The sequence below is a fragment of the Chaetodon trifascialis genome, chromosome 2, assembly GCF_039877785.1.
Source record: "Chaetodon trifascialis isolate fChaTrf1 chromosome 2, fChaTrf1.hap1, whole genome shotgun sequence".
NCBI classification, from domain to species: Eukaryota; Metazoa; Chordata; class Actinopteri; order Chaetodontiformes; family Chaetodontidae; genus Chaetodon; species Chaetodon trifascialis.
Window position 1 is genome coordinate 14474723 of NC_092057.1, and position 27263 is coordinate 14501985.

Here is a 27263-nt window from a genome sequence, read left to right on the forward strand (position 1 = left end):
TGAACTTGATAAGTTATTTTGTAGCAGGGCTTTGTCCCCGGAATCCGTGTCTTCCGATTTTGACTTTTCGCTCATGCAGGACTGGTTGGCAGACTTTAGAGCGTCCTCCCCAAAATCTGTTGCTTCAGCTGAGCACGCCGCGTTGTCTCCTGTCATGACATTTGGCCAAATGAAGAGTCAACATTGTAACTATTACTTACAGTACTCTGAAAGTAGGCCGGTATCACCTCTTTCAACAGTGTCAGATGTTGAGTATTCCGGATTTTGTCTCGAGGAATTGTTTTATGAAGACAGACCAGATTCACCAGACTCACTTACTTCACAGCTTGAAGCTAAACACACAAGCCCGACTGCCACTGCATCAGCGACGCTTTCCGCTGCCAGACCTCTTACATATGCAGATATTGTTCGGGGATTTAAATGTGATAAAGGTCCGGATGCTTTGTTGAGCATCGAATCATGTGAGTTGAAACCTGCTTTGCTGTCTTCACTTTCGTCAGACCAGGAATGCAGCCATTCCTCCGTAGATGATTGTGCCACAGAGTTCCGGCCACAGTCTCCTGAATCGGTGGCATCTCAGAGTCACCTTAGGCCCCTCTCTCCAGACTCGCCTGTTCCTCAGTTCAGATCTCCTCATATGGATTACGATGTGGTTTTTCCGGGGCCCAGGTCATTTACACCAGAATCAGCATTTTCTGACTGGGAAGGTACTGATTTGTGTTTGGAAACCCTGTTTGAGGAGACCAGGCCAGAGTCCCCCCGGTCAGTTTTGTCAGATTTTGAACTTGATAAGTTATTTTGTAGCAGGGCTTTGTCCCCGGAATCCATGTCTTCCGATTTTGACTTTTCGCTCATGCAGGACTGGTTGGCAGACTTTAGAGCGTCCTCCCCAGAATCTGTTGCTTCAGCTGAGCACGCCGTGTTGTCTCCTGCCATGACATTTGGCCAAATGAAGAGTCAACATTGTAACTATTACTTACAGTACTCTGAAAGTAGACCGGTATCACCTCTTTCAACAGTGTCAGATGTTGAGTATTCCGGATTTTGTCTCGAGGAATTGTTTTATGAAGACAGACCAGATTCACCAGACTCACTTACTTCACAGCTTGAAGCTAAACACACAAGCCCGACTGCCACTGCATCAGCGACGCTTTCCGCTGCCAGACCTCTTACATATGCAGATATTGTTCGGGGATTTAAATGTGATAAAGGTCCGGATGCTTTGTTGAGCGTCGAATCATGTGAGTTGAAACCTGCTTTGCTTCCTTCACTTTCGTCAGACCAGGAATGCACCCATTCCTCCATAGATGATTGTGCCACAGAGTTCCGGCCACAGTCTCCTGAATCGGTGGCATCTCAGAGTCACCTTAGGCCCCTCTCTCCAGACTCGCCTGTTCCTCAGTTCAGATCTCCTCATATGGATTACGATGTGGTTTTTCCGGGGCCCAGGTCATTTACACCAGAATCAGCATTTTCTGACTGGGAAGGTACTGATTTGTGTTTGGAAACCCTGTTTGAGGAGACCAGGCCAGAGTCCCCCCGGTCAGTTTTGTCAGATTTTGAACTTGATAAGTTATTTTGTAGCAGGGCTTTGTCCCCGGAATCCATGTCTTCCGATTTTGACTTTTCGCTCATGCAGGACTGGTTGGCAGACTTTAGAGCGTCCTCCCCAGAATCTGTTGCTTCAGTTGAGCACGCCGCGTTGTCTCCTGTCATGACATTTGGCCAAATGAAGAGTCAACATTGTAACTATTACTTACAGTACTCTGAAAGTAGACCGGTATCACCTCTTTCAACAGTGTCAGATGTTGAGTATTCCGGATTTTGTCTCGAGGAATTGTTTTATGAAGACAGACCAGATTCACCAGACTCACTTACTTCACAGCTTGAAGCTAAACACACAAGCCCGACTGCCACTGCATCAGCGACGCTTTCCGCTGCCAGATCTCTTACATATGCAGATATTGTTCGGGGATTCAAATGTGATAAAGGTCCGGATGCTTTGTTGAGCGTCGAATCATGTGAGTTGAAACCTGCTTTGCTTCCTTCACTTTCGTCAGACCAGGAATGCAGCCATTCCTCCATAGATGATTGTGCCACAGAGTTCCGGCCACAGTCTCCTGAATCGGTGGCATCTCAGAGTCACCTTAGGCCCCTCTCTCCAGACTCGCCTGTTCCTCAGTTCAGATCTCCTCATATGGATTACGATGTGGTTTTTCCGGGGCCCAGGTCATTTACACCAGAATCAGCATTTTCTGACTGGGAAGGTACTGATTTGTGTTTGGAAACCCTGTTTGAGGAGACCAGGCCAGAGTCCCCCCGGTCAGTTTTGTCAGATTTTGAACTTGATAAGTTATTTTGTAGCAGGGCTTTGTCCCCGGAATCCGTGTCTTCCGATTTTGACTTTTCGCTCATGCAGGACTGGTTGGCAGACTTTAGAGCGTCCTCCCCAGAATCTGTTGCTTCAGCTGAGCACGCCGCGTTGTCTCCTGTCATGACATTTGGCCAAATGAAGAGTCAACATTGTAACTATTACTTACAGTACTCTGAAAGTAGGCCAGTATCACCTCTTTCAACAGTGTCAGATGTTGAGTATTCCGGATTTTGTCTCGAGGAATTGTTTTATGAAGACAGACCAGATTCACCAGACTCACTTACTTCACAGCTTGAAGCTAAACACACAAGCCCGACTGCCACTGCATCAGCGACGCTTTCCGCTGCCAGACCTCTTACATATGCAGATATTGTTCGGGGATTCAAATGTGATAAAGGTCCGGATGCTTTGTTGAGCGTCGAATCATGTGAGTTGAAACCTGCTTTGCTTCCTTCACTTTCGTCAGACCAGGAATGCAGCCATTCCTCCATAGATGATTGTGCCACAGAGTTCCGGCCACAGTCTCCTGAATCGGTGGCATCTCAGAGTCACCTTAGGCCCCTCTCTCCAGACTCGCCTGTTCCTCAGTTCAGATCTCCTCATATGGATTACGATGTGGTTTTTCCGGGGCCCAGGTCATTTACACCAGAATCAGCATTTTCTGACTGGGAAGGTACTGATTTGTGTTTGGAAACCCTGTTTGAGGAGACCAGGCCAGAGTCCCCCCGGTCAGTTTTGTCAGATTTTGAACTTGATAAGTTATTTTGTAGCAGGGCTTTGTCCCCGGAATCCGTGTCTTCCGATTTTGACTTTTCGCTCATGCAGGACTGGTTGGCAGACTTTAGAGCGTCCTCCCCAAAATCTGTTGCTTCAGCTGAGCACGCCGCGTTGTCTCCTGTCATGACATTTGGCCAAATGAAGAGTCAACATTGTAACTATTACTTACAGTACTCTGAAAGTAGGCCGGTATCACCTCTTTCAACAGTGTCAGATGTTGAGTATTCCGGATTTTGTCTCGAGGAATTGTTTTATGAAGACAGACCAGATTCACCAGACTCACTTACTTCACAGCTTGAAGCTAAACACACAAGCCCGACTGCCACTGCATCAGCGACGCTTTCCGCTGCCAGACCTCTTACATATGCAGATATTGTTCGGGGATTTAAATGTGATAAAGGTCCGGATGCTTTGTTGAGCGTCGAATCATGTGAGTTGAAACCTGCTTTGCTGTCTTCACTTTCGTCAGACCAGGAATGCAGCCATTCCTCCATAGATGATTGTGCCACAGAGTTCCGGCCACAGTCTCCTGAATCGGTGGCATCTCAGAGTCACCTTAGGCCCCTCTCTCCAGACTCGCCTGTTCCTCAGTTCAGATCTCCTCATATGGATTACGATGTGGTTTTTCCGGGGCCCAGGTCATTTACACCAGAATCAGCATTTTCTGACTGGGAAGGTACTGATTTGTGTTTGGAAACCCTGTTTGAGGAGACCAGGCCAGAGTCCCCCCGGTCAGTTTTGTCAGATTTTGAACTTGATAAGTTATTTTGTAGCAGGACTTTGTCCCCGGAATCCGTGTCTTCCGATTTTGACTTTTCGCTCATGCAGGACTGGTTGACAGACTTTAGAGCGTCCTCCCCAGAATCTGTTGCTTCAGCTGAGCACGCCGCGTTGTCTCCTGTCATGACATTTGGCCAAATGAAGAGTCAACATTGTAACTATTACTTACAGTACTCTGAAAGTAGGCCGGTATCACCTCTTTCAACAGTGTCAGATGTTGAGTATTCCGGATTTTGTCTCGAGGAATTGTTTTATGAAGACAGACCAGATTCACCAGACTCACTTACTTCACAGCTTGAAGCTAAACACACAAGCCCGACTGCCACTGCATCAGCGACGCTTTCCGCTGCCAGACCTCTTACATATGCAGATATTGTTCGGGGATTTAAATGTGATAAAGGTCCGGATGCTTTGTTGAGCGTCGAATCATGTGAGTTGAAACCTGCTTTGCTTCCTTCACTTTCGTCAGACCAGGAATGCAGCCATTCCTCCATAGATGATTGTGCCACAGAGTTCCGGCCACAGTCTCCTGAATCGGTGGCATCTCAGAGTCACCTTAGGCCCCTCTCTCCAGACTCGCCTGTTCCTCAGTTCAGATCTCCTCATATGGATTACGATGTGGTTTTTCCGGGGCCCAGGTCATTTACACCAGAATCAGCATTTTCTGACTGGGAAGGTACTGATTTGTGTTTGGAAATCCTGTTTGAGGAGACCAGGCCAGAGTCCCCCCGGTCAGTTTTGTCAGATTTTGAACTTGATAAGTTATTTTGTAGCAGGGCTTTGTCCCCGGAATCCATGTCTTCCGATTTTGACTTTTCGCTCATGCAGGACTGGTTGGCAGACTTTAGAGCGTCCTCCCCAGAATCTGTTGCTTCAGCTGAGCACGCCGCGTTGTCTCCTGTCATGACATTTGGCCAAATGAAGAGTCAACATTGTAACTATTACTTACAGTACTCTGAAAGTAGGCCGGTATCACCTCTTTCAACAGTGTCAGATGTTGAGTATTCCGGATTTTGTCTCGAGGAATTGTTTTATGAAGACAGACCAGATTCACCAGACTCACTTACTTCACAGCTTGAAGCTAAACACACAGCGACGCTTTCCGCTGCCAGACCTCTTACATATGCAGATATTGTTCGGGGATTCAAATGTGATAAAGGTCCGGATGCTTTGTTGAGCGTCGAATCATGTGAGTTGAAACCTGCTTTGCTTCCTTCACTTTCGTCAGACCAGGAATGCAGCCATTCCTCCATAGATGATTGTGCCACAGAGTTCCGGCCACAGTCTCCTGAATCGGTGGCATCTCAGAGTCACCTTAGGCCCCTCTCTCCAGACTCGCCTGTTCCTCAGTTCAGATCTCCTCATATGGATTACGATGTGGTTTTTCCGGGGCCCAGGTCATTTACACCAGAATCAGCATTTTCTGACTGGGAAGGTACTGATTTGTGTTTGGAAACCCTGTTTGAGGAGACCAGGCCAGAGTCCCCCCGGTCAGTTTTGTCAGATTTTGAACTTGATAAGTTATTTTGTAGCAGGGCTTTGTCCCCGGAATCCGTGTCTTCCGATTTTGACTTTTCGCTCATGCAGGACTGGTTGGCAGACTTTAGAGCGTCCTCCCCAAAATCTGTTGCTTCAGCTGAGCACGCCGCGTTGTCTCCTGTCATGACATTTGGCCAAATGAAGAGTCAACATTGTAACTATTACTTACAGTACTCTGAAAGTAGGCCGGTATCACCTCTTTCAACAGTGTCAGATGTTGAGTATTCCGGATTTTGTCTCGAGGAATTGTTTTATGAAGACAGACCAGATTCACCAGACTCACTTACTTCACAGCTTGAAGCTAAACACACAAGCCCGACTGCCACTGCATCAGCGACGCTTTCCGCTGCCAGACCTCTTACATATGCAGATATTGTTCGGGGATTTAAATGTGATAAAGGTCCGGATGCTTTGTTGAGCGTCGAATCATGTGAGTTGAAACCTGCTTTGCTGTCTTCACTTTCGTCAGACCAGGAATGCACCCATTCCTCCATAGATGATTGTGCCACAGAGTTCCGGCCACAGTCTCCTGAATCGGTGGCATCTCAGAGTCACCTTAGGCCCCTCTCTCCAGACTCGCCTGTTCCTCAGTTCAGATCTCCTCATATGGATTACGATGTGGTTTTTCCGGGGCCCAGGTCATTTACACCAGAATCAGCATTTTCTGACTGGGAAGGTACTGATTTGTGTTTGGAAACCCTGTTTGAGGAGACCAGGCCAGAGTCCCCCCGGTCAGTTTTGTCAGATTTTGAACTTGATAAGTTATTTTGTAGCAGGGCTTTGTCCCCGGAATCCGTGTCTTCCGATTTTGACTTTTCGCTCATGCAGGACTGGTTGACAGACTTTAGAGCGTCCTCCCCAGAATCTGTTGCTTCAGCTGAGCACGCCGCGTTGTCTCCTGTCATGACATTTGGCCAAATGAAGAGTCAACATTGTAACTATTACTTACAGTACTCTGAAAGTAGGCCGGTATCACCTCTTTCAACAGTGTCAGATGTTGAGTATTACGGATTTTGTCTCGAGGAATTGTTTTATGAAGACAGACCAGATTCACCAGACTCACTTACTTCACAGCTTGAAGCTAAACACACAAGCCCGACTGCCACTGCATCAGCAACGCTTTCCGCTGCCAGATCTCTTACATATGCAGATATTGTTCGGGGATTAAAATGTGATAAAGGTCCGGATGCTTTGTTGAGCGTCGAATCATGTGAGTTGAAACCTGCTTTGCTTCCTTCACTTTCGTCAGACCAGGAATGCACCCATTCCTCCATAGATGATTGTGCCACAGAGTTCCGGCCACAGTCTCCTGAATCGGTGGCATCTCAGAGTCACCTTAGGCCCCTCTCTCCAGACTCGCCTGTTCCTCAGTTCAGATCTCCTCATATGGATTACGATGTGGTTTTTCCGGGGCCCAGGTCATTTACACCAGAATCAGCATTTTCTGACTGGGAAGGTACTGATTTGTGTTTGGAAACCCTGTTTGAGGAGACCAGGCCAGAGTCCCCCCGGTCAGTTTTGTCAGATTTTGAACTTGATAAGTTATTTTGTAGCAGGGCTTTGTCCCCGGAATCCATGTCTTCTGATTTTGACTTTTCGCTCATGCAGGACTGGTTGGCAGACTTTAGAGCGTCCTCCCCAGAATCTGTTGCTTCAGCTGAGCACGCCGCGTTGTCTCCTGTCATGACATTTGGCCAAATGAAGAGTCAACATTGTAACTATTACTTACAGTACTCTGAAAGTAGGCCAGTATCACCTCTTTCAACAGTGTCAGATGTTGAGTATTCCGGATTTTGTCTCGAGGAATTGTTTTATGAAGACAGACCAGATTCACCAGACTCACTTACTTCACAGCTTGAAGCTAAACACACAAGCCCGACTGCCACTGCATCAGCAACGCTTTCCGCTGCCAGACCTCTTACATATGCAGATATTGTTCGGGGATTTACATGTGATAAAGGTCCGGATGCTTTGTTGAGCGTCAAATCATGTGAGTTGAAACCTGCTTTGCTTCCTTCACTTTCGTCAGACCAGGAATGCACCCATTCCTCCATAGATGATTGTGCCACAGAGTTCCGGCCACAGTCTCCTGAATCGGTGGCATCTCAGAGTCACCTTAGGCCCCTCTCTCCAGACTCGCCTGTTCCTCAGTTCAGATCTCCTCATATGGATTACGATGTGGTTTTTCCGGGGCCCAGGTCATTTACACCAGAATCAGCATTTTCTGACTGGGAAGGTACTGATTTGTGTTTGGAAACCCTGTTTGAGGAGACCAGGCCAGAGTCCCCCCGGTCAGTTTTGTCAGATTTTGAACTTGATAAGTTATTTTGTAGCAGGGCTTTGTCCCCGGAATCCGTGTCTTCCGATTTTGACTTTTCGCTCATGCAGGACTGGTTGGCAGACTTTAGAGCGTCCTCCCCAGAATCTGTTGCTTCAGCTGAGCACGCCGCGTTGTCTCCTGTCATGACATTTGGCCAAATGAAGAGTCAACATTGTAACTATTACTTACAGTACTCTGAAAGTAGGCCAGTATCACCTCTTTCAACAGTGTCAGATGTTGAGTATTCCGGATTTTGTCTCGAGGAATTGTTTTATGAAGACAGACCAGATTCACCAGACTCACTTACTTCACAGCTTGAAGCTAAACACACAAGCCCGACTGCCACTGCATCAGCGACGCTTTCCGCTGCCAGACCTCTTACATATGCAGATATTGTTCGGGGATTCAAATGTGATAAAGGTCCGGATGCTTTGTTGAGCGTCGAATCATGTGAGTTGAAACCTGCTTTGCTTCCTTCACTTTCATCAGACCAGGAATGCAGCCATTCCTCCATAGATGATTGTGCCACAGAGTTCCGGCCACAGTCTCCTGAATCGGTGGCATCTCAGAATCACCTTAGGCCCCTCTCTCCAGACTCGCCTGTTCCTCAGTTCAGATCTCCTCATATGGATTACGATGTGGTTTTTCCGGGGCCCAGGTCATTTACACCAGAATCAGCATTTTCTGACTGGGAAGGTACTGATTTGTGTTTGGAAACCCTGTTTGAGGAGACCAGGCCAGAGTCCCCCCGGTCAGTTTTGTCAGATTTTGAACTTGATAAGTTATTTTGTAGCAGGGCTTTGTCCCCGGAATCCGTGTCTTCCGATTTTGACTTTTCGCTCATGCAGGACTGGTTGGCAGACTTTAGAGCATCCTCCCCAGAATCTGTTGCTTCAGCTGAGCACGCCGCGTTGTCTCCTGTCATGACATTTGGCCAAATGAAGAGTCAACATTGTAACTATTACTTACAGTACTCTGAAAGTAGGCCGGTATCACCTCTTTCAACAGTGTCAGATGTTGAGTATTCCGGATTTTGTCTCGAGGAATTGTTTTATGAAGACAGACCAGATTCACCAGACTCACTTACTTTACAGCTTGAAGCTAAACACACAAGCCCGACTGCCACTGCATCAGCGACGCTTTCCGCTGCCAGACCTCTTACATATGCAGATATTGTTCAGGGAATTAAATCCATAGATTCCATACCATGTACTCAGCCAAAAGTTGTACGTCAAAGACCTGTCTTTAACAACTTAATTTCCCATTTGTTTGAGCCAATCTACAAGGGAAAATGTTTTTGTTGTGAATCTCCACAACGACTTGATTGCAGTCAGTTGAATGACAGTTCTTCATTTTCAGAATATCATATACCATCACCTGAAATTGTACTTCCAAATGATAGAAATTCTTTCTATTCAACCTGCTCATTCACTGACCAGAGGCCACCTTCTCCACAGTCGTTTTCCTCAATTGACGACTTCACTGACCCATCTCCTGACTCACAAAATCCTTCGTGTGATTGTCAACCTTGTTATGACATGCACTTGTCACAAAATAGATCACTTTCACCAGACTCCATATTGCCAGAGAGGGATTGTACTAATTCATGTTTTGACACTTCATTCGATGTGATTAGACCAGATTCTCCCGAGTCCATTGTGGTTGACTTTTATGAGTCTTTCAGTTGTATGTCATCTAATGAAGATGCACAGTCATTCCTTGACTTCTGGCTGTCTGAGTTAAGACCACCTACACCAAGTGCTGAATCAATTGAAGATTTAGATGAAGTTTTAAACCAGCTGCCATGTGGGCAACGTCTGCCAGATGAGACTGTCACAGCAGACAATAGACTTGTATATAACACATTTTCTGGAAAGGTGACAGCACACATACATGATCCAGTCTTTGAAGAAAAATACGTCTGTGATGAGGTTAATTTCTTTGAAGATGCAGTCGATAAATTGTCACAGAAGGCTTGCAATCAAAACAAGTTTGAAGATGTAGTAGTCAGCATGGGACAGCTGCATAACACAGCCATATCTTGTCATTTTGAAAGCATCATACCAGGCAAAACATTACAGGATTCCTCACAATCCCACTCTGCAGTACTTTCTCTGACAGTGACAGATTCACATCCTGAAATGCTACCAACTGGAACAGTTGAGACAGGACCCATGGCTCCCTCCTCAAACAAAAATGACCAGTCTTTTTTTGTCAGGGCTCCTCCCTGGACAGCAACGAACCTAGACTAGATCAGGTCAGACCACACAGGATTTGCCAGGTTTGCTCTGAGTTGAGTCACATACCATCTGCAGAACAAAAAATTGAATGTCATCATGCTGTCTGGCTGGAGGAGGCTTTCCACGAACAAACTGAAGCAATGAGAGAATCAGTGAAACGACGACCACTCATACATGAACATAAATGGACTGACCCTGAGTCACAATCAAAGACAACAGACACCCAAGATTTGTTTTCCGAGAACATGAAAAGAAAATCCATGAGCAAGGACGAGAGAAAAAGTTCCCTGGTGTCGGTAAGACAGCACAAGCTCTTGCCCAGTAGTGAATGCAGTGTGGCTTTCCAAAGTGATAAATATGGCAATGCATTAAGTGTGAATATGGAAGAAGCTTTCACTAATGAAACCCAAAGGCTTCAGTGTCTTGCTGTGGCATGTTTGCATTGGAGCAGAAAAAAGGATTTTTCATTAAACCACACCTAATGGAAATTACAGAGTGACCAATCTCAGTGACATGAGCTTCTAGTCCTGTAATGAGATGTTCTCCTTAGCTACATAAATTAAGAGCTAACCAACGGACTTACTCATAAGCTGCCAGACTTGACTGCTTCAAGTCTAAGGATATTCAAGAGCCTTAATTATATCTTCTCTAATTTTGACACATTTTACTTATTTTGTAAGACTTTTGTAGTTCTAATACATTGCAGTAGCGATGTGTTTACATCTTCACTTACCAGCTTCAAAAGTCTAAACCAACCAATGTACTTGCCACAGCTCGGGGCATTTACTATCTGTTCTGTTTGCCTTCCTGTTTATAAGGCACAGGCTCCCACCATTTCCATAAGAAACATACTGTAAATACAGATCAAAGAAATATACCACTCTCTTGGTGCCCCCAGTGTTTCCAAACATGATAATGTCCTAGTGGAAGCCGCATGGTTTGTAGAAACTGAAATTTTTGTTTTTTCAGTTGTGAAATTAAATGTGATGGCATAATTGCTGGTCTATAACTAGATATTGCCTCCCACTACCGTCCTCTAGTATCTACACAGAGGACATAATAACACTGTTTGGTGTTGATTGCATTATTTTCACCTGGTGTATCATTTTTACAAAAAGTATTACTTTAGTGTTTCATTAGTATTGCATTATGCTTCTGTTAATGAGGAGACCTGAAGTGGAACAGATAGTCGCATTTGACTGTGATATTTACTGTAAACTGGTAGATTTAGCATTCATGCAAAGTGCAGCGCTTCCTGCCCTTGTGTTATGACAGGGCAGCAACAATTTACTTGAAATGGATGTGAAATGATGCATGTCCACTTTCATGTTTCACCAAATCCTAATTTTGACTGAAGTTCATTTGTGCCCTGCTTTTACGACTGTAAATGTTATCTTGATGTTCTTGATGTACTATCTTTGGATATCAAGAATATTTCATGAATATCTTAATGCAGCATCTTAATCAGTCGTTACATGAATATAATGCATTTTAACTTGTGTATGGTCTGTTAGATAAATGTTATTAACATATACTGCAATGACATAGATTGAAGTTGGTAACAAGTGAACTTCCTCATTTGAGACACTACTCTCATGTATAAAGCCAGAGTCTGTCCCTGATGCATGCTTTATTTGACTCTTCCTTTCATGACCAAAAGAATTCACAACTCATATTTAATTATAATTTTTTCCCCACTCCATTGTATCATTTCTTGCAGGTATCAACAGCATCTCTCAAGACAAATGTTTCAGAATCTTCAGATCAAAACAATGTTCATTTAGAGTGGAGTCAGGTCTTTCCAACTGAGACACCATCCTCAGCACATGATTCAGACACACTTTCCACTGAAAAAATAGAATTACCAGTTCCAGGTACCTTGGACTTACATAAAACACAAACTGAAATCACATTGACCAATCAAAGTAGCTCACCACAGAAAAAAGATGAAATGCAGTCATTCCCCGAGCAAAGTGCAAATTGTGGCTTTGCTAAACCAAACTCAGTCACCTCTGACTCACTCTATCAGACCACTGAAGACAGTCTAGATGAACAAATAATCATGTCCTCAGAGTCCACTCCAACACCTCCAGGGTCTGGGTCCCCTCAGCTTGACCAACTGCTTTCAGATCTGGAGGAGATGAAACTTACATTCAGACCAGAGACACTTGACCCACCCCTGTCAAAATCCATTAATGAAAGCTCTGAAGATGATCAAATTGATGACTTTGAATACCTTTCACCTGAAGATCAGTGCCCTGTAGAAGATATTGATACCCGAAGAGTCATGTCATCTGTTGCACAGCTTGCAGAAGATACCAACCACTCAAATGTAGATGTCACAGAACCTGACCATTTCCAGACATCCACTCAAGATGAACTTGAAATTGTCTCAGTTACTCCTGATCCAACAGATACCTTTGAGACAGGTATACCATCAAGCTTCGGCAGTTCTAAAGATAGTCCTGTGTCTCCTACTAAGTCCCTTTCAGGATTGGAATCTCCCGAAAGATTTTGTGAAGTGATGGAACCCTCACTGAACTCAAGTTGTCCTTTGGATATATTCCAGCCCAGCAAAAATGAAAATGCTACTGAGACATATTCACCATTATCTTTCCACAAAGTAGCTGCAAAGGGTCAGTCTGACATACCTGAGGAACATCTGGAGAATCTTTGTGAGGAAGACTTTGGTTTTCTTCAAAGTCAACAGGAACTTGACTCAGCTGTATCATCTAATGACTCAAGGGGTGTGACAGAAGAAATATCAACACAGAGTACCCAAAATCACCCTCCATATTTATGGGAGGCAACTTCTATTCAAGCCAGTCAGAGTGAAGATTGCTCTTCTCAGTCAATTTCTGAATTAACTCCGGAGACAGTTACATGTGCAAGACATTTTATCTTTGAGGAACTGATGCCTAACTCATCCTCAGGGAACTTAGAGACATCCTCCAATGAGGATAGGTCAAGGACCAGTGGACAACATTCAGAAGAATCTCTGACTCCAGTAGACTCTGAGTGTTTTGCCTCTCAGCCCACTTCAGTTAAACCCAAAGCAGAGGTGACTTCATCAACCTCTGATGAGGAGTACAGCATTCCACTTGGGTATGCAGAGAGGTGTCCTGCCACAACCATCTATCATGTGCCTCCAGAGTTATCAAATGTTGTCCATAGTGATGCAGACAGCCCAACCTTTGGATATTCTGATCCAGAGCCTTACTTCGACTGCAAACAGGCTGCGTCAGATTTCTCAGAGACTGAGCTTGATGAAGTTGATCCAAGTACTAGGTCAAGTGAAGATCAGCCCCATGGTCATCTCAGCCTTCCTGGAAGCATAGATTATGAGGATGCTCCTTTTGTCCATGAGCCTCTTTACAATGTACCTGAAGCGGATGAAGAATTATTACACTATTCAGAAACATCGGATGAAGAATATACTCTGTGTGAGGGTTCACAACCGCCTCCTGTCTGTGAAACTGGAGCATACGATGATACTGCTAAATATCTGACAAGGGTAAGATGAGATTTAGAACCACCCCAGCCTGCAAGCTTTTCCCAGAGCTGAGCTTAACCAAATACTATATTTGCTTCAGAAAGGAATGACTGCTAACCCTCTGGCCACATGGATGGAATCTAAAACTCCTTATAACCCTTATTTTGTTTTGATTTCAGATTTTACTAGTCATGATGCAGCATGTTACTTTGTTGCCTGTAACAAGCTGTATCATTAACAGAAATAATAATCGCTCCATGTTTTTTCATCAGCAATAACCACATTAATTCTTTAAAGATGTATAAGCATGGTATGTTTTGCAAACGTTTTTCCAAATTACAGACTGCCATGTTGTACTTTCCAGTGTAAGATACGAAAATTCAATCTAAAATCCTCAGAAGCAGTGGAAAGTGCACCATATCACTCTGCTTATTGCTTGCTTTGCTGCAAACATATAATTCATATATCGTCATTCAGTACATCTTAATGGGTTTGTGTTGCTTGGTCAGGAGATCACCGCAGAGCTTGGATCAATGTCAGAAAGTTCAGATGATGAATTTTTGACCACCAGAATAGTGCGAAGGAGAGTTGTCATTCAGGTATCTGATTTAGCATGATTGTTGGCGTTTTAAATGAGCATGGAAGGTGTGAATTCCAGAGTGCAGTGTTAACCAGGCTAGATCCTCATTATGAAGTTAAAATGTTCACTAACAACTTTCAGTCTCATCAAAATTGGTGAAAATTTTGTGTTTGAAGGTAAATTAGGGTTTACAAGAAACCCGCCACTTGATTCGTATAGATGGCTGAACCTCGTGGTGCTGCTGTAAGCACTTTGTTGGTTTATTTGTCAGTCCACTCTAACCTTTTTTCCCTGAGAATGCAAGTTTGCTTCCTGTGTCTCAAAGCCCCCATTCTCTCTGAATCACTACCTAAAGTATGAATTTTGTGTCCTATTTTTTCCCTAACATGCATTTGTGTTTTCTTTTTGAAGTGGAGAATTAAACACGGAAATGTTACCCTGACCCAACTTAGCATTCCTGATTGTTGTTTGTCTTGTTTCCCTTACAGGCTGATGAAATGCCTGACCTCCCAAATCAGTCAGTGACTGAAGAAAAGTACAAGGATGAAAATGGACATATTGTTGTCAGAAAGGTAAAGCAAGACTTTATATAAGCTCTCATGCACATATCACAGCAGTATTTAAACTGGTAACTGACAACAACCAGTAAAGCCAATTTTTAATTGTGCAGAAATACCAAAGGTTGTTTTACTGCACTGTTGCTCCATTCCATTCAGGGGTAGAAAACACATTTCTGGAATGTTTGCAACAAATCATGTTATTGGTTGCCTTTTCCTTTAAACAACTGTTCAATCACCTCATGATCTTTGCTGATGTGATCATCCTCAGGTCACACGTAAAATTATACGAAAGTGTGTTTCCGTGGACGGTGTGGGGCAGGAACAGGTGTCAGTAGAAGGAGATCCCCAGGGGACCATCAGTATGGCAGAGGGAGACAGATACTCTAAGGTGGTGAAGCGGACTGTCCTGAAGAGTGTGGGAGACCACACAGAGGTGTGTGTATTATGTGTTATGTGTGTGTTCATCATCCTACTCTCTGGTTTTAACAGAAAACACCAGACATGGCAACATTTATACTTTGTAGTTGTGTATGTAATTAAATAACAAATAACTTCTTTTGACCTATAGGTGACATTTGCTGACTGTGAGGGTTTCTCAGCATCAAGGCAGGACACAGCTGAAGGTAGTAAGGTCAGTCACGTACAAAAGACTACAGTGGTGGAGGGTGAAAGGACAATGACACACCAAGGTGATCCTTCTTTGGCTTCAGATCTTCCCTCAGCCCAAGACGATTTCAAACAGGTTGGTTCAAAACCTTGTCACCATTATTTCCTAACTGATTTAGGCACTTGTACCTGTACATGGCTACCTGGTACTGTGTGATAGGGTCTTTTTTTTTCTTTACAGTCCTTGTGTAGAAAATTTTTCCACATGCGTATGGAGAGGTCCTCACTTTTGTTTTCATAATTAAATCAGTCCAAATGAAGTGAATACAGTGTTATCCTTTTCATTCCACCAGGCACTAGGTTATGTAAGTGGTTTTAGCAGAACAGAGCTCCCTCATGTGGTAGAGAGGGAGACTGTCAGAGAAGATGGAACTGTGGTCCGGAGGTGTGTGAGAGCTGGAGTGCACCTGTATGTGTGTGTGTGTGTGTGACTACTTGTATTTTGTGAGTGTGATTTCTCACAATGACAGCCGTGCTGTAGGTTTATTAGTATTGCTAATGTTGACTAATGTGTGCTATTCTCACTAACATTAATCACTTAATCGAAGGGAGATAACACACAATGAACCCATCATTCTCATTTGGGTGACAACATTTTCCAAATCTAATTTCTGCTATATTATTTTTAAGTGTGAGGAATGAAGCAGTTATCCCATCGTTGTCCTGTGCATACAGTGCACACTATTTAATGGAACAGTTTTATTCTATGAATTATGTTCTGTTATTTATATTATTGTTTTCTGTGTTTACTGTGCATTACGTGTTGTGACAGCTAGTTAAAGCAAGCATGCTGTAGGTACCTCATAACCTCAAGTATTCCACATAGTAAACAGGATGTAAACAGGAGGCAAAGCAACACAAAGGTGGTTTGTCCAATTTAATATGCGCCTCTGTTGTGGTACCTTGTCATCAACAAGGTTTATAAATGCTGGTAATGAGAGATATATAAACAGATATACACAATTCAAAGGAAACCCCTGAAAGTGGAGAAACATGAATGCAGATTCTTGCTTGCTGTTTTTTCCTTGAAATTGTCAAATATTTGCATGTAACTGCCATGAATGTGTCACCACACTGAATTTGGAATTGATCAATAGCCTGTTTAAAGTGTTATCTAACATAATCTTTAAGTTTCTGCAGCTAAGACGTTGCTGTGCACGTAATCACAATGGAATGCTGGTTTTATGAAGCCTGACATACAGTAATTTGTGGGTGTTGCGTTTTGCAAGGTTGCTGACCTGTCTCTGTTTGCCTCCACACCCTCCTTGCTCCATCTCTAGGGCCCACATGCGTAAAGGTCGCACCCTCAGACGAACAGTGGTGAAGGGAGCTGGGCAGCGCAAACAGGTCCTTCTAGAGCAAGTGGACAACCCCAGAAAAGGGTCAAAACCACATGATCTCCAGCAGCATCTCCACCAGCTCTTTCACCGCTACTACGAAGAAGAACAGGAGGACAATGATGAGGATGAAGAAGAGGAGGAAGAGTAGAAGAATGTGTAACACTCCCCCGAACTCCCTGGCTAAGCCCATGCTAAAGTTCCCCTTAATCCTATGCATTAGCCACATGCAATCCCAGTGTGCACCGCGGCACCTCAAAGCGACCACAGTCTTCCCATTTAAGTCCTGGAAGATGACCCTTTGTTTGCAACTTGGAGTTTTCTTCCCTGGCTCATATTATGTATCCATGATTTTCTTTTCATGTTCTCATGTTGTTTTGCCTTTTCGTGACCAAAGAAATCCTCCCGTTGTTTTCCCGATTCATTTTACTTTCCATGTCAGAATTGTCTTTGATATTTTTGTCTTGATGCTGTGGTAGAGCAAGATAAAAAATAGAAATAAAAGAAAACACTATTCACATCAACTAACTCACAAACCTCGAGAAGGTTACGAACAATTTACCTGTAAAATACTGGTACAACTCACTGAGTTGGTACTTGGACTGAAAGACAATATCTCACACTGCACTGCCTCTCACAACCAGAGATTCTCAGATATCCCTTACTCAAAGCTGTCTCACTCACTGTACTAACCTCTCCGCTCTTTTGATTCAGGTGATCAAGATGTCACACAAAGAAAACCAGACTGTATCGACACTGAATTGAACTGCTGCTGCTGTGTTTTGTGTAGGCTATGTGTAATCTGTCTTTGGGAATTATATATTATCTATAATCTAGACATTACTGACATCAGTAGCCTAGGAATTAATAATCACTCATGTGAAGTAGAGCAGGCATGACTAATCAACATCTGTCATTATGATCCTAGCTTTGACTGCTTTGTAGTTCTATGGATTGCCCTTCTGCCTGTCTTTCCCTTCTGTGTGTGTCTTTCTGTGTTATTATGTTTGATTCTATTCTTGGTTTTTTGGCGTTTTTCTCTTAAATTGTTGATCTTGACTCATACTGTGCGAATGGTGAAAGTGTGAGTGAGGCTGTAGGTCCTGTATGTACGAGTGTGTCCATGCATGTGTTAAGTTCAATACTGCACTGTTAGCTCATTTGAAGGGGTTGCTGTCAGAATTATTTCATTTGTCATTTGAAGATGTCTTATTTAAGAGTTTGTATTTTATTTTTAGTTTAATAGTAAGTATGGAGAATTATTTAATCTGACATTTTTGGTGAGGTGATCAGGTGTTTCTGCTTTCTTTAATGCTTTAAGCATTATTAGTTCATCTTTTGAAGGAGGACGTGTTGGACCAGGTGCTGGCAGTTGCGTCTTGTGCGTTTGTGAGTGAATGAGTCTGAGTGTAGTACAAGAGTGTGTGCCAGTTTCTGTCCGCAAAGGAAAGAAAGATTTATTTTACACAGACCGCATTTGCACTCCTGAATGTCAGGAGGGAACACCTCCATGCTTTTTGTGCACAGGATATGAGAGGTACAATATGTTTCAGCCACAGAGAGAGTCTCATTTTGGCGGGACAGATGCTAAATACATGATATTGTCACACCAGACACACGCATAACGAGGCAGGTTGAGAGCTTAAATATACTGTTATTCACAGCTCTGAGCATCGCTTCTGTATGTATCTACAATATGTAATGTATTATTTCACTCTCACTGTTTACTTTGTGATTTAGAAAAATGTAAAATGCAAACTAGTGGAAGTTCACTGTGACAGGTATGCTTTTAATTTGAAGAATCAGCATCCCTTTTTCTGTGATGATGACAGTTATATACATATACAATACATATACAAATATCTATAAGGGCATGTGTTACTGTATCAAAATTCAAAAAGACAAAAAATGGCTGCAGTGTGTCTATGGCTGATCGAGAATAAAAGTCTTCAAAAGTATCGTTGTGCCTTGTTAATCTTTCAGTGTACAGTGTACGCATTATAGAAAAACTTTATTTGAAAAGACTTGCATAAAACACACTGCATGTTTTATGTTTTTTAATTAACAGCTGGACACAGACAGCAGGTCTCCCTCACTGACTAGACCTGGTGCTGCCCCCTGTTGGGCCTCACAGATACTGTAATAATTGAGGAATCGCAGCAGATACTTATTAAGCAGATACTTAGAACTGAATAATTCTAGTTTTGTGAAGGTACCACATCTATTTATTCAATTTACCACTTTAGTCTAAAGGAGTAAAAGTGACCATTTTACTTTTTTACTATAAGTCCAAAAGCTGTTTTAAAGTGGTTTAGTGTAAGCGGTTTGATTTACATGAGCCATGAATTCCTTTTAGACTAACATATCATGCCTGTTTATCCAAACATTGTATTATGATAAAGCAAACATTACAAAGAAATGTTCGAAATAATGAACTTGTAATCTATCACGCTCAACAGCAGCACCCCTCCATCTCCGTACCATGGCAACAATGAACAACCTGCAACACAAAACAAGTGAAAACTCATTCATTATCACACCTTTTAGCTGATTTATTTATTTCTTAAACATGTTAAGCCATCCATTGCCGTGCTGGCAACAGGTACACACCATATAAGGAGTGGTGCATTGCATTGACATCATACGTTTCATTTAAAGAAATGTTTATCATAGTTTCCCTTTAAAAAAGAAGAGACCAACCAATTGAAAAGAGCAAACAGTAAGGATGACGAAGACACTGGCATTGTCCTGCAGTGGCAAAGAGACCACTGGATGGTAGAAGCACTGATCATCAAGGAAGACATCCCAACATTTTTTACAGTCCAACTCTCTTTTGACTCCTTCACTGCTGTCTTGTCTAACTGCAATGTTCTTCAATCCAGCTTCCAGATTTATAAGCCCAACCGTCAGGTTAACACTTGACCTGACTGAAGGTAAAGACTATAGTTAGTGCCTTTGCTCCATCTTCATCATCTCCACCTTCTCTGTGCAATTGGCAAAGTAACACACCGGAAATGACAAGAATAAAATGACAACGGAAAGCCTACATACAGTCATACAATACAAGTACAAACATTATGAAAAATGAGCTTGTTTTCTTCTCATTTTTATACAAAATGTAAGGGGTGCTTCAGCAACCAGGAGCTTAGTTTTCCTCCTCTTAGATATGAGGTTTTGATATTTACGCTGTATGTTAACCATAACTGTGTTATTGTTCTTACAACAGTTCCATGATACTGGAGGACATTAGAAACATCTGGGACAGGACTGATGCACAACATTAACAAATGCAAACAAACAAGTCAGTGATTCACAAATCAAACAGAAGATATTATAGTTTCATATGATCTTACTTACAATATTCCCCCCATGCACTACACAATAGTCTTGAATTTTCATATATTACATATATGCTACATTCTCTTATTTCTTATTTCACTGATATAAAGGCAAACATATCTCAATGCAAAGTGTAAGCTGCTCTGCTTTTCTTTACATTTAAATTAGTATTATAGGTTGAAACTGGACAATTCAAACAGTATGACTTAGCTCATAGCAAACATAAATGTAGCTCATAAACTGGATTTTACGTAAACTCTTAATTCCTCTGATAGCAAGAATAGCAATTTCAATGTTTGTTTTTGTTTTTATCAACAACCACAATGTATATACATCACCAGAACTAAAGCAAGCTCAAATTTTTACATTCTGATCTTCCAAATGTTTTTGTATTGCACACACATAAATACACATAAAAATACAGAACTAATTTTTGGGAGAGGTTACAGGAGTAGATTTTTAAACATCTCTATTTTATATTTAAAATGCATACCAAAACATCTTAAAAAACAAACAAAAAAAAAATGTCAATATGCTTGTTTCATAATGTCCAAATACTGTGTGCAGCCACCCGGTGGTGGTTTCGAATGATGTCCATTAATAAAATGCCATAACAGTAAAATGTATTAATACTTGTGTGTCCTGTGCGATGTCATGTCCTTACAGAAGGGTCAAAGGGCGGACAGCAGTCACGGGTTGGCTAGTTGACTGCCTTACTAGATTTGCTGATGGGATTTTTTTTCTTTTTTTTTCTTTTTTTGACTGCATGTTGATATTCCATTAACTGCAAAAAGAGAGAGAGAGAACACAAATATGAAAGTAAACTAACACAGAGCACTGGGAAGAGCACAATCAGACCAGCAGACATTTTTTTCACAGCAGGATTTGGGGAGTGGAAGAGCAGGGAAAGCACTGGTTTGATTAACAACAATGATTAATAATAGGTCCTGGCACTTTATTGTGCATGCTGGATCACTGGCATTAATTACTGGGAAAAACCCTTTCACACCTGTGGTCCACTCATACAGGTGTTTTCAACTATTTTGCATAATTAGACCTCCTCTCAGGAGCGTGTGGGTGTGTACAGACGTGTGCTTGATCAACATCTCGTGTGCTCTAGTGTCACTTTTGTTCCAACTGCTAAGGCGGGACGACTTCAACAACACCTTCATGATTCATATTTGATTGTGTTCAAGTTTGGTGACTTCAGGTAAATCTCAGCCTAATGCCAGCCAGCGTGTAACATGCAGAAGTCAAACGAACAAGAACAAATGAAAAGACCTGCTTGGGTGTGCGGGGCCTACAAATGGAAAATGGCTGTCATTAATGTGATAGGTTACACCTATGCTTTTCCTGCTATGATGATGCTCTCCCGAAAAATGCTCCATGCTCTTAAAAACTCCACCTTTGCAACTGACAGTTTGCCAAACTCTCCCAACAAACAGCAGTTTTCCAACTGGAATTGGAAACAGCAGGTCTGTCAAATGCTGGATTTTCCCATGTTGAAGCAGTGTGTTAACTCCACATCTCAGCCATCAAGTACATATTTAAGATGCTTTTACAGGTTCTCATTAAAAGAAAAAAAAAAAGAAAGCCAGCTGGAGTTTCCAGCCAACTCACAAGCTTTGGGTGTTAAGGCTGTTATTAAGAAAATCCGTCGTCATTCTAGCCAACAAAACCTCCAGTTGTCTGCTAGAATTAAGAAGCCTTAACTGCATTATGTGGCATTATAATGGAAAAATGGAAAGGTCTTCAGGCTGAGTAAAGGGAACTAGGGCAGGGCTTAGTGGCCGGCCGATTCTCTCCTGGTTAGCTTCAGTTTACTTTAAAAACCAAACTGAAAAGCAGCATTTCACAGCCCTCTCTGGTGGAAAGTTTCATGTCTGTTGAACTCACTGGATGTGCTTAGGTGTGGTCAGAAGTATGCTCAGATGCACCTGTAACCACACCCAGCACTGTCATAGTGTACAAACTACACCCTGGAGCATGTTTACATCACCCCATCAAGGCGGGAAGTTAAAGCACCAGATGTCAACAAAACAAGATGTCCACTACTGTTTAGTTTTGCTGCTGTGTTTCTTACTGTCTCTTACTGGGAGGGGATGCTGGGCGAGCCGGAGCGGTGGAAGTGGATGTTCTGCCACTTGCCGTCGCGGCGGTGCCACACACGGGTCTCCTCGGACTGCATGGTGCGAGGCATGCCGCCGGCATCCATGTACTGGGTCAGTCGAATATAGGCAATACATGCTGCGTTTTCCCCAATTAGGTGCACATGTGGGTTCAAGAGGATGGTGTGCACCGGCTTATTCCCTTTGGACAGGGCTGGAAGGGAGACAAAATGGCAAATTACAGAGAGCAAATGTGACTTAGTATCACATATTAAACAAATATAATGAATATAAAGCATTTTCCACACTCGGAGAGGATGGTTGGGGAAATTCTTATACAGCTGCATGACTGTTCAAAAAGAAAACACTAACCCGACCTTAGAAGGCATGCTAACTGATATGAAAACAGGAGGAACTGAAAGTCTCCATATGTTGATGTTGGATAGTGGACAAGCACCAGCTTGCCAAGTGATTGAGGTTTCTAGGACATATCTGGTTTATCTGAACTATTTTTACTCAAACTGAGGACATTCTGCCATTTATAGCTGTCATTATTCATTAGTGATTTTGAGTCTGTCCATCATCACAGCTATGACCTTCTAGTATACCAGCAAATACAAACTGTAAATTAAAAGGACTAAACGTTGACATAGAACATACCCACTCATGTATTATTCACACTCTCTTCCACACACCCCCTTCCTTATTTTCAAAATATTGATATCAACACAAATGTTTACAAATTAATTGAAAGCAATGAAACAGGTTTCTGTGCAGTTTACAGTTTTTGTCTCTAAGTACATTATGTCTGTCTCCAGGCCTGGCTCTACATCACCTGTCCACTAGGTTATCTCATTGAGTTTCCTGCACGCCTGCTTCCCATCAGTTTATGTCCTGCCTCCACTGCTGTTGCTTATTGGCTTATCACCCTACATGCATAAAGCTCTGCAACATTTGTAATGTATGAGCTATACTGTAAGAGTTGCATTGTGAGTGTAAGTTGATGATGTGCATGCACATTACATTATGGACCAAAACCTTCTTTAAAAATTGAGTCAAGCACCAACAATGCAGACAGGGTTTCGTATAGCGTTTATTTGTCTGCAATTTGTTTTTCCCACCGTGATTCAGAACAAACAACTCATGCATTGCATCATTCAGCCGATGTAAGCAAGCATGCTTATAATTTATCTCCAGAGCAGCTGGAAAAACATCAACAAATCGATGTGACTGAAGAATACACAACCCTTAATCCTTCTGAGGGCCAAATTCTCTTTTTCAGTGTTTGGGTCTGGAGCCAGCTGGCTACTTGCATTTTTTGGAGTAACCCCAGACCCACAGCTACTACATATTTCAACTGCTCTGGACAACAGTAGTGCAAGCAAGCATTTCCTGTTGTGATAAATTCCTCTCGACTGGTCGATTTTGTTGTTGCTCTATTGAGTTATTTTATTTATTTTGTAAAATAAAAACTGCCCTGATGATGCTGCTAACATGACAAGTCCTTAATAATTTTTATGAACTCACCATTTTCAAAGTAAAAGCGATGGAAGTCATGTCCTTCCACCAGGTTGCCCAGGGCCTCAGGCTCAAAGGAAGTTAGACCAGGATCACAAATCTTCCTGATAGACCAAAAAAAAACCAAAAAACCCAGAATCAGCAAAGGAAGTAAGCAAATCATTATAATCAGATGTTGCTGCACAAATGGAGAGAGGAAGAAACTTACGCATAGGCCTCAAAGTCTCCATTGTTGATAGATTCAATCAACTGCTCAGTGACTTTGATAATTTCCTGTTTGCGGGCTACAACACAAAATCACAGAACATCATCAACCACACAAGCTGATGTAAAAATGGCTAGTTGTTACTGTACTTCAGGCAAATAGGTCTGAGTGCAGATAAAGTAAATCTGACATCAAATCAGCTTCAAATGGGTTCTAGTCTACGAATTAGCAGGATTTCAGAGTTATTAGAAATGGAAGGCGCTCAAAGAAGGTATTTCGCATAATTGTTATTTCATATCTGAGTAACTAAACAACAAGAAAGCCTCCCATGACTAATAGTGATATCAGGCAGGAAAATGCAGGATGACACGATCCCTTTCACCCAAGACAGCTCAAAATAAACAAAGACAAACCAATGCTCAGATGCAAGTATTTGCTACAAAAGCAGTTTTAGCTAAGTAATGTTGACAGTTACCTTTATTGTTATTGGTGCAGGCTGGGGGATATTAAAAAAATTACTTAATTTGTGCAACAAAAAGACATGTTAAATAGCAAAGAAATTATAAATCAGCAGAACTCCATTGCCTTCACAGCCATAAGCCACAACATTGTCTGTGTACATGAGTGTGTAGTATGTGAGTCAGCTCTCTACTGTGTGACTCAATATTTGGGTAAGTCAGAACAGAAGGCAAACAGAGGAGTGAGAACAGCATCTGTATCTGCAAGACACAAATATACAGCAGGAGAGCATCTTCTTTAAATGCAGAAGAAGAAATTGCATAGAAGGGGCAGACACTTAGGGGTAAAAAACAGAGGTTTCATTTCACTGGAGTGGGGGTAGTAGGTGCAGTATAAGGACCAATAATCTCAAAGCACAGACTATCAAACACCCACTTATCTAAGGCATGGAGATCAGCTGAACATCAGGGGCACACGATTTGAGACACAGATGACTTTCCTCCAGTGATGACCAGGTAACAGGAGGGAGACAAAACAGGGCAATTCTCCCCCACTGTGGAGGGACTTACTCTGAACTGAGGAGGTGGGAGTCTGTCTTGAGTCAGACATCTGTGAGGAACGGCTCTTAGAGCTCAAGATGCCACTCACTAAGCTGCCCAGACGAAGGGCTGTCGGAGATCGATGGATGGGTGTATGATTGGGTGTCAAATGCATTTGTTTGTGTGGGGGGTATAACAGAGATAAGGGTTGTTTAGGGCATACATGTGTATGTATAGGCAAAGTGAGGATAGAATTATGGGATTTTTCAAGAAAACATAAGAAAGGGGAAAAAAGTAGAAATTAGGCACATTTGGAGATACAGAAAAAAGGTATGCAAAAAATAAAAAATAAAAAGTAAGCAGTGTTTTAACTGCGATGCAAAACAGAGTGAAGGATACCAGACAAAGGAGGGATCAGTCTGGTTGGAAACAGCGAGGACCGACTGTTGTAAGCTCTGTGTAGCTCAAGACTGTCAGCAGGTAAATCGGACAAAAACACAAATTTCCCTACCTTTTACATCCTCATCCTCTATGGTGGTGTTGGCACTCTCAATGGACTCCTGGCAAAGAACAGATTTGACAGATGTCACACGTGATGTTGTACAATTTATGTTCGTAATATCAATGACCGTTGAAAGTTTTAAATGCTCTGCAATGCAAATCAAACAAAAAACATTTCACTGCACTAAGTATTTTCTATTGCAATATAGCCGAAACAAGAGGAGGAAAGACATGCAACAAACCCCTCGGCCACCAAGATGCCCCAATGAACAGAATTTATTAACGGCTGATTATATAACAAGAACACATCGATGGACAGGGGCTTTTTACTGTTGTTGGAGAGAGATACTATTGTTATTAACTGTACTTAGGAAAGGAAAAGGCCTTAAGTACTGGAGCAATGAGCTTTCATATCAATAAATGTAACTACAGATGAAAATGGTGGTTTTGTTCTCATACCTTATTTCCATCCACGGGGTTGTGGATCACAGTTGTCTGTGGTTCCTAAAGAGAACAGATGACAGAGAACTTGTTGGAAGAAATAACTAGAGGGACAGAAAAGGTGATGATGGCACAAAAACTGTTAAAGGAAGTGTGTTCATGTCTGTCTGTTTGTCTGTCTGTCTGTCTACATACATACACTTATCTAAAAACCTAACACTAACATTAATTATCACAATCTGTCATCAAATAAAAAAGAGCACTTGTTTTTCTTTGTTCACGCTTTCATCCCCCTTCCTGCGTGACATTGCTGCTCAGTGTCTTTTTCTGAGTCTTCTTCTCTCATCAGCCGTCAACAGACTCCTGCCTTGGTAATCAGATGTCTGGGATCTTGTGGAATCGATTCTGATGACGGGCTCAGTCTTTCTAATCACTCACCCTGATTACAGTAGATTATAACATCAGCAGCCTGAATCTGTGTGTGTGTGTGTGTGTGTGTGTGTGTGTGTGTGTGTGTGTGTGTGTGTGTGTGTGTGTGTGTGTGTGTGTGTGTGTGTGCAGGATGATGGAGAGAGAAGAGAGAGAGAGAGAGAGAGAGAGAGAGAGAGAGAGAAAGAGAGAGAGATGCCATGTGCCTGTGTTCATGCGTAATCATCTTGACAGCAAATGGGGAGACAGAAAGCCTTTGACATCATGCAGAGCAGCAGTCATGTGGCCTGACGTAGACAGCCAGCCAGCAGACACCATGCGCAAGCCAATGAGCGACGGCCAAATCACTGGGGAATGTAGCATCATAATGAGCCCAAGGAGCTGACATCCTCACACTCCAGCCATGCACAGACATACTAAATAACACGTCCTTTCTACGAATTTTAAGAATTTTACTATCAAATGCAACTGTGAGAGCACTAAAGTACATTTTATGACATGAGAGGAACACATGCATGGTGTTGGTGTGTAAAGAGGAAGAAGAGAGGGGGGTTCAAGCAGAGGAAAATGGGCCAAGGAAGAGGGGTGGGTTGAGGTAGAGGTTGCCCCTAACTACATATTTAAAAATACACTAGTCATGTGTGTAAATGCTTATTGTTTCAGCGCAACATTAACAATATACAGGTCCAGCAAATCCTGCCCAAGCTCTGTATGCCCCATGCATGCTCTGCTAATTCAGATGACTGAAAGAAAACATCAATCTGAATTACGAATAGTCTGTTTTTCATGGTTAGTTGTGTCAAATATGCTGGAGCTTGGATGTGTTGTGCAGCCACAAAAGCTTTTACACACTCTTTCATTCAGGGATAGCCTAAAGAGGACATCTTTTTCACCCCATGTTAGCACCCATTATTGTTTCTGTGTTCTTATACACCAGGATAAGCTTTTAAATCTTATCAAGCAAGGCTGAGATCGAACAAAGAAGTGATCTGACCCCAGGTGGACGGGTGAACCTGTACCTCCTCCACAGCCGGGGAGTGAGGTGGGAAGGTGTAGAG

General features: G+C 42.5%; 2 protein-coding genes across 21 annotated transcripts in view; one reads left to right on the plus strand and one right to left on the minus strand.

The window, feature by feature from the left end:
• ank2a (ankyrin 2a, neuronal) overlaps positions 1 to 18624 on the plus strand; it is a 78105-nt gene extending 59481 nt beyond the window's left edge. For all 6 annotated transcript variants that reach the window (XM_070989899.1, XM_070989917.1, XM_070989908.1 and 3 more), the window contains 4 exons: positions 14592 to 14675; positions 14932 to 15096; positions 15232 to 15405; positions 16610 to 18624. In XM_070989899.1, the coding sequence (XP_070846000.1) occupies positions 14592 to 14675; positions 14932 to 15096; positions 15232 to 15405; positions 16610 to 16624 (438 nt within the window). In that variant the 3' untranslated portion in view covers positions 16625 to 18624. The remainder of the gene's footprint in view (positions 1 to 14591; positions 14676 to 14931; positions 15097 to 15231; positions 15406 to 16609) is intronic.
• A 569-nt stretch (positions 18625 to 19193) lies between these two features.
• Positions 19194 to 27263, minus strand: part of camk2d2 (calcium/calmodulin-dependent protein kinase (CaM kinase) II delta 2) — a 35917-nt gene continuing 27847 nt past the window's right edge. For 4 of the 15 annotated variants that reach the window (XM_070990040.1, XM_070989962.1, XM_070990023.1 and 1 more), the window contains 7 exons: positions 25795 to 25839; positions 25346 to 25394; positions 24312 to 24332; positions 23840 to 23915; positions 23641 to 23735; positions 22099 to 22327; positions 19194 to 20789 (listed from right to left, as the gene is read on the minus strand). In XM_070990040.1, coding sequence (XP_070846141.1) covers positions 20786 to 20789; positions 22099 to 22327; positions 23641 to 23735; positions 23840 to 23915; positions 24312 to 24332; positions 25346 to 25394; positions 25795 to 25839 — 519 coding nt within the window. In that variant the 3' untranslated portion in view covers positions 19194 to 20785. Of the gene's footprint in view, positions 20790 to 22088; positions 22328 to 23640; positions 23736 to 23839; positions 23916 to 24311; positions 24333 to 25345; positions 25395 to 25794; positions 25840 to 27263 lie in introns of all 15 variants that reach the window. The other 11 variants (XM_070990065.1, XM_070990003.1, XM_070990049.1 and 8 more) reach the window with 3 other exon arrangements.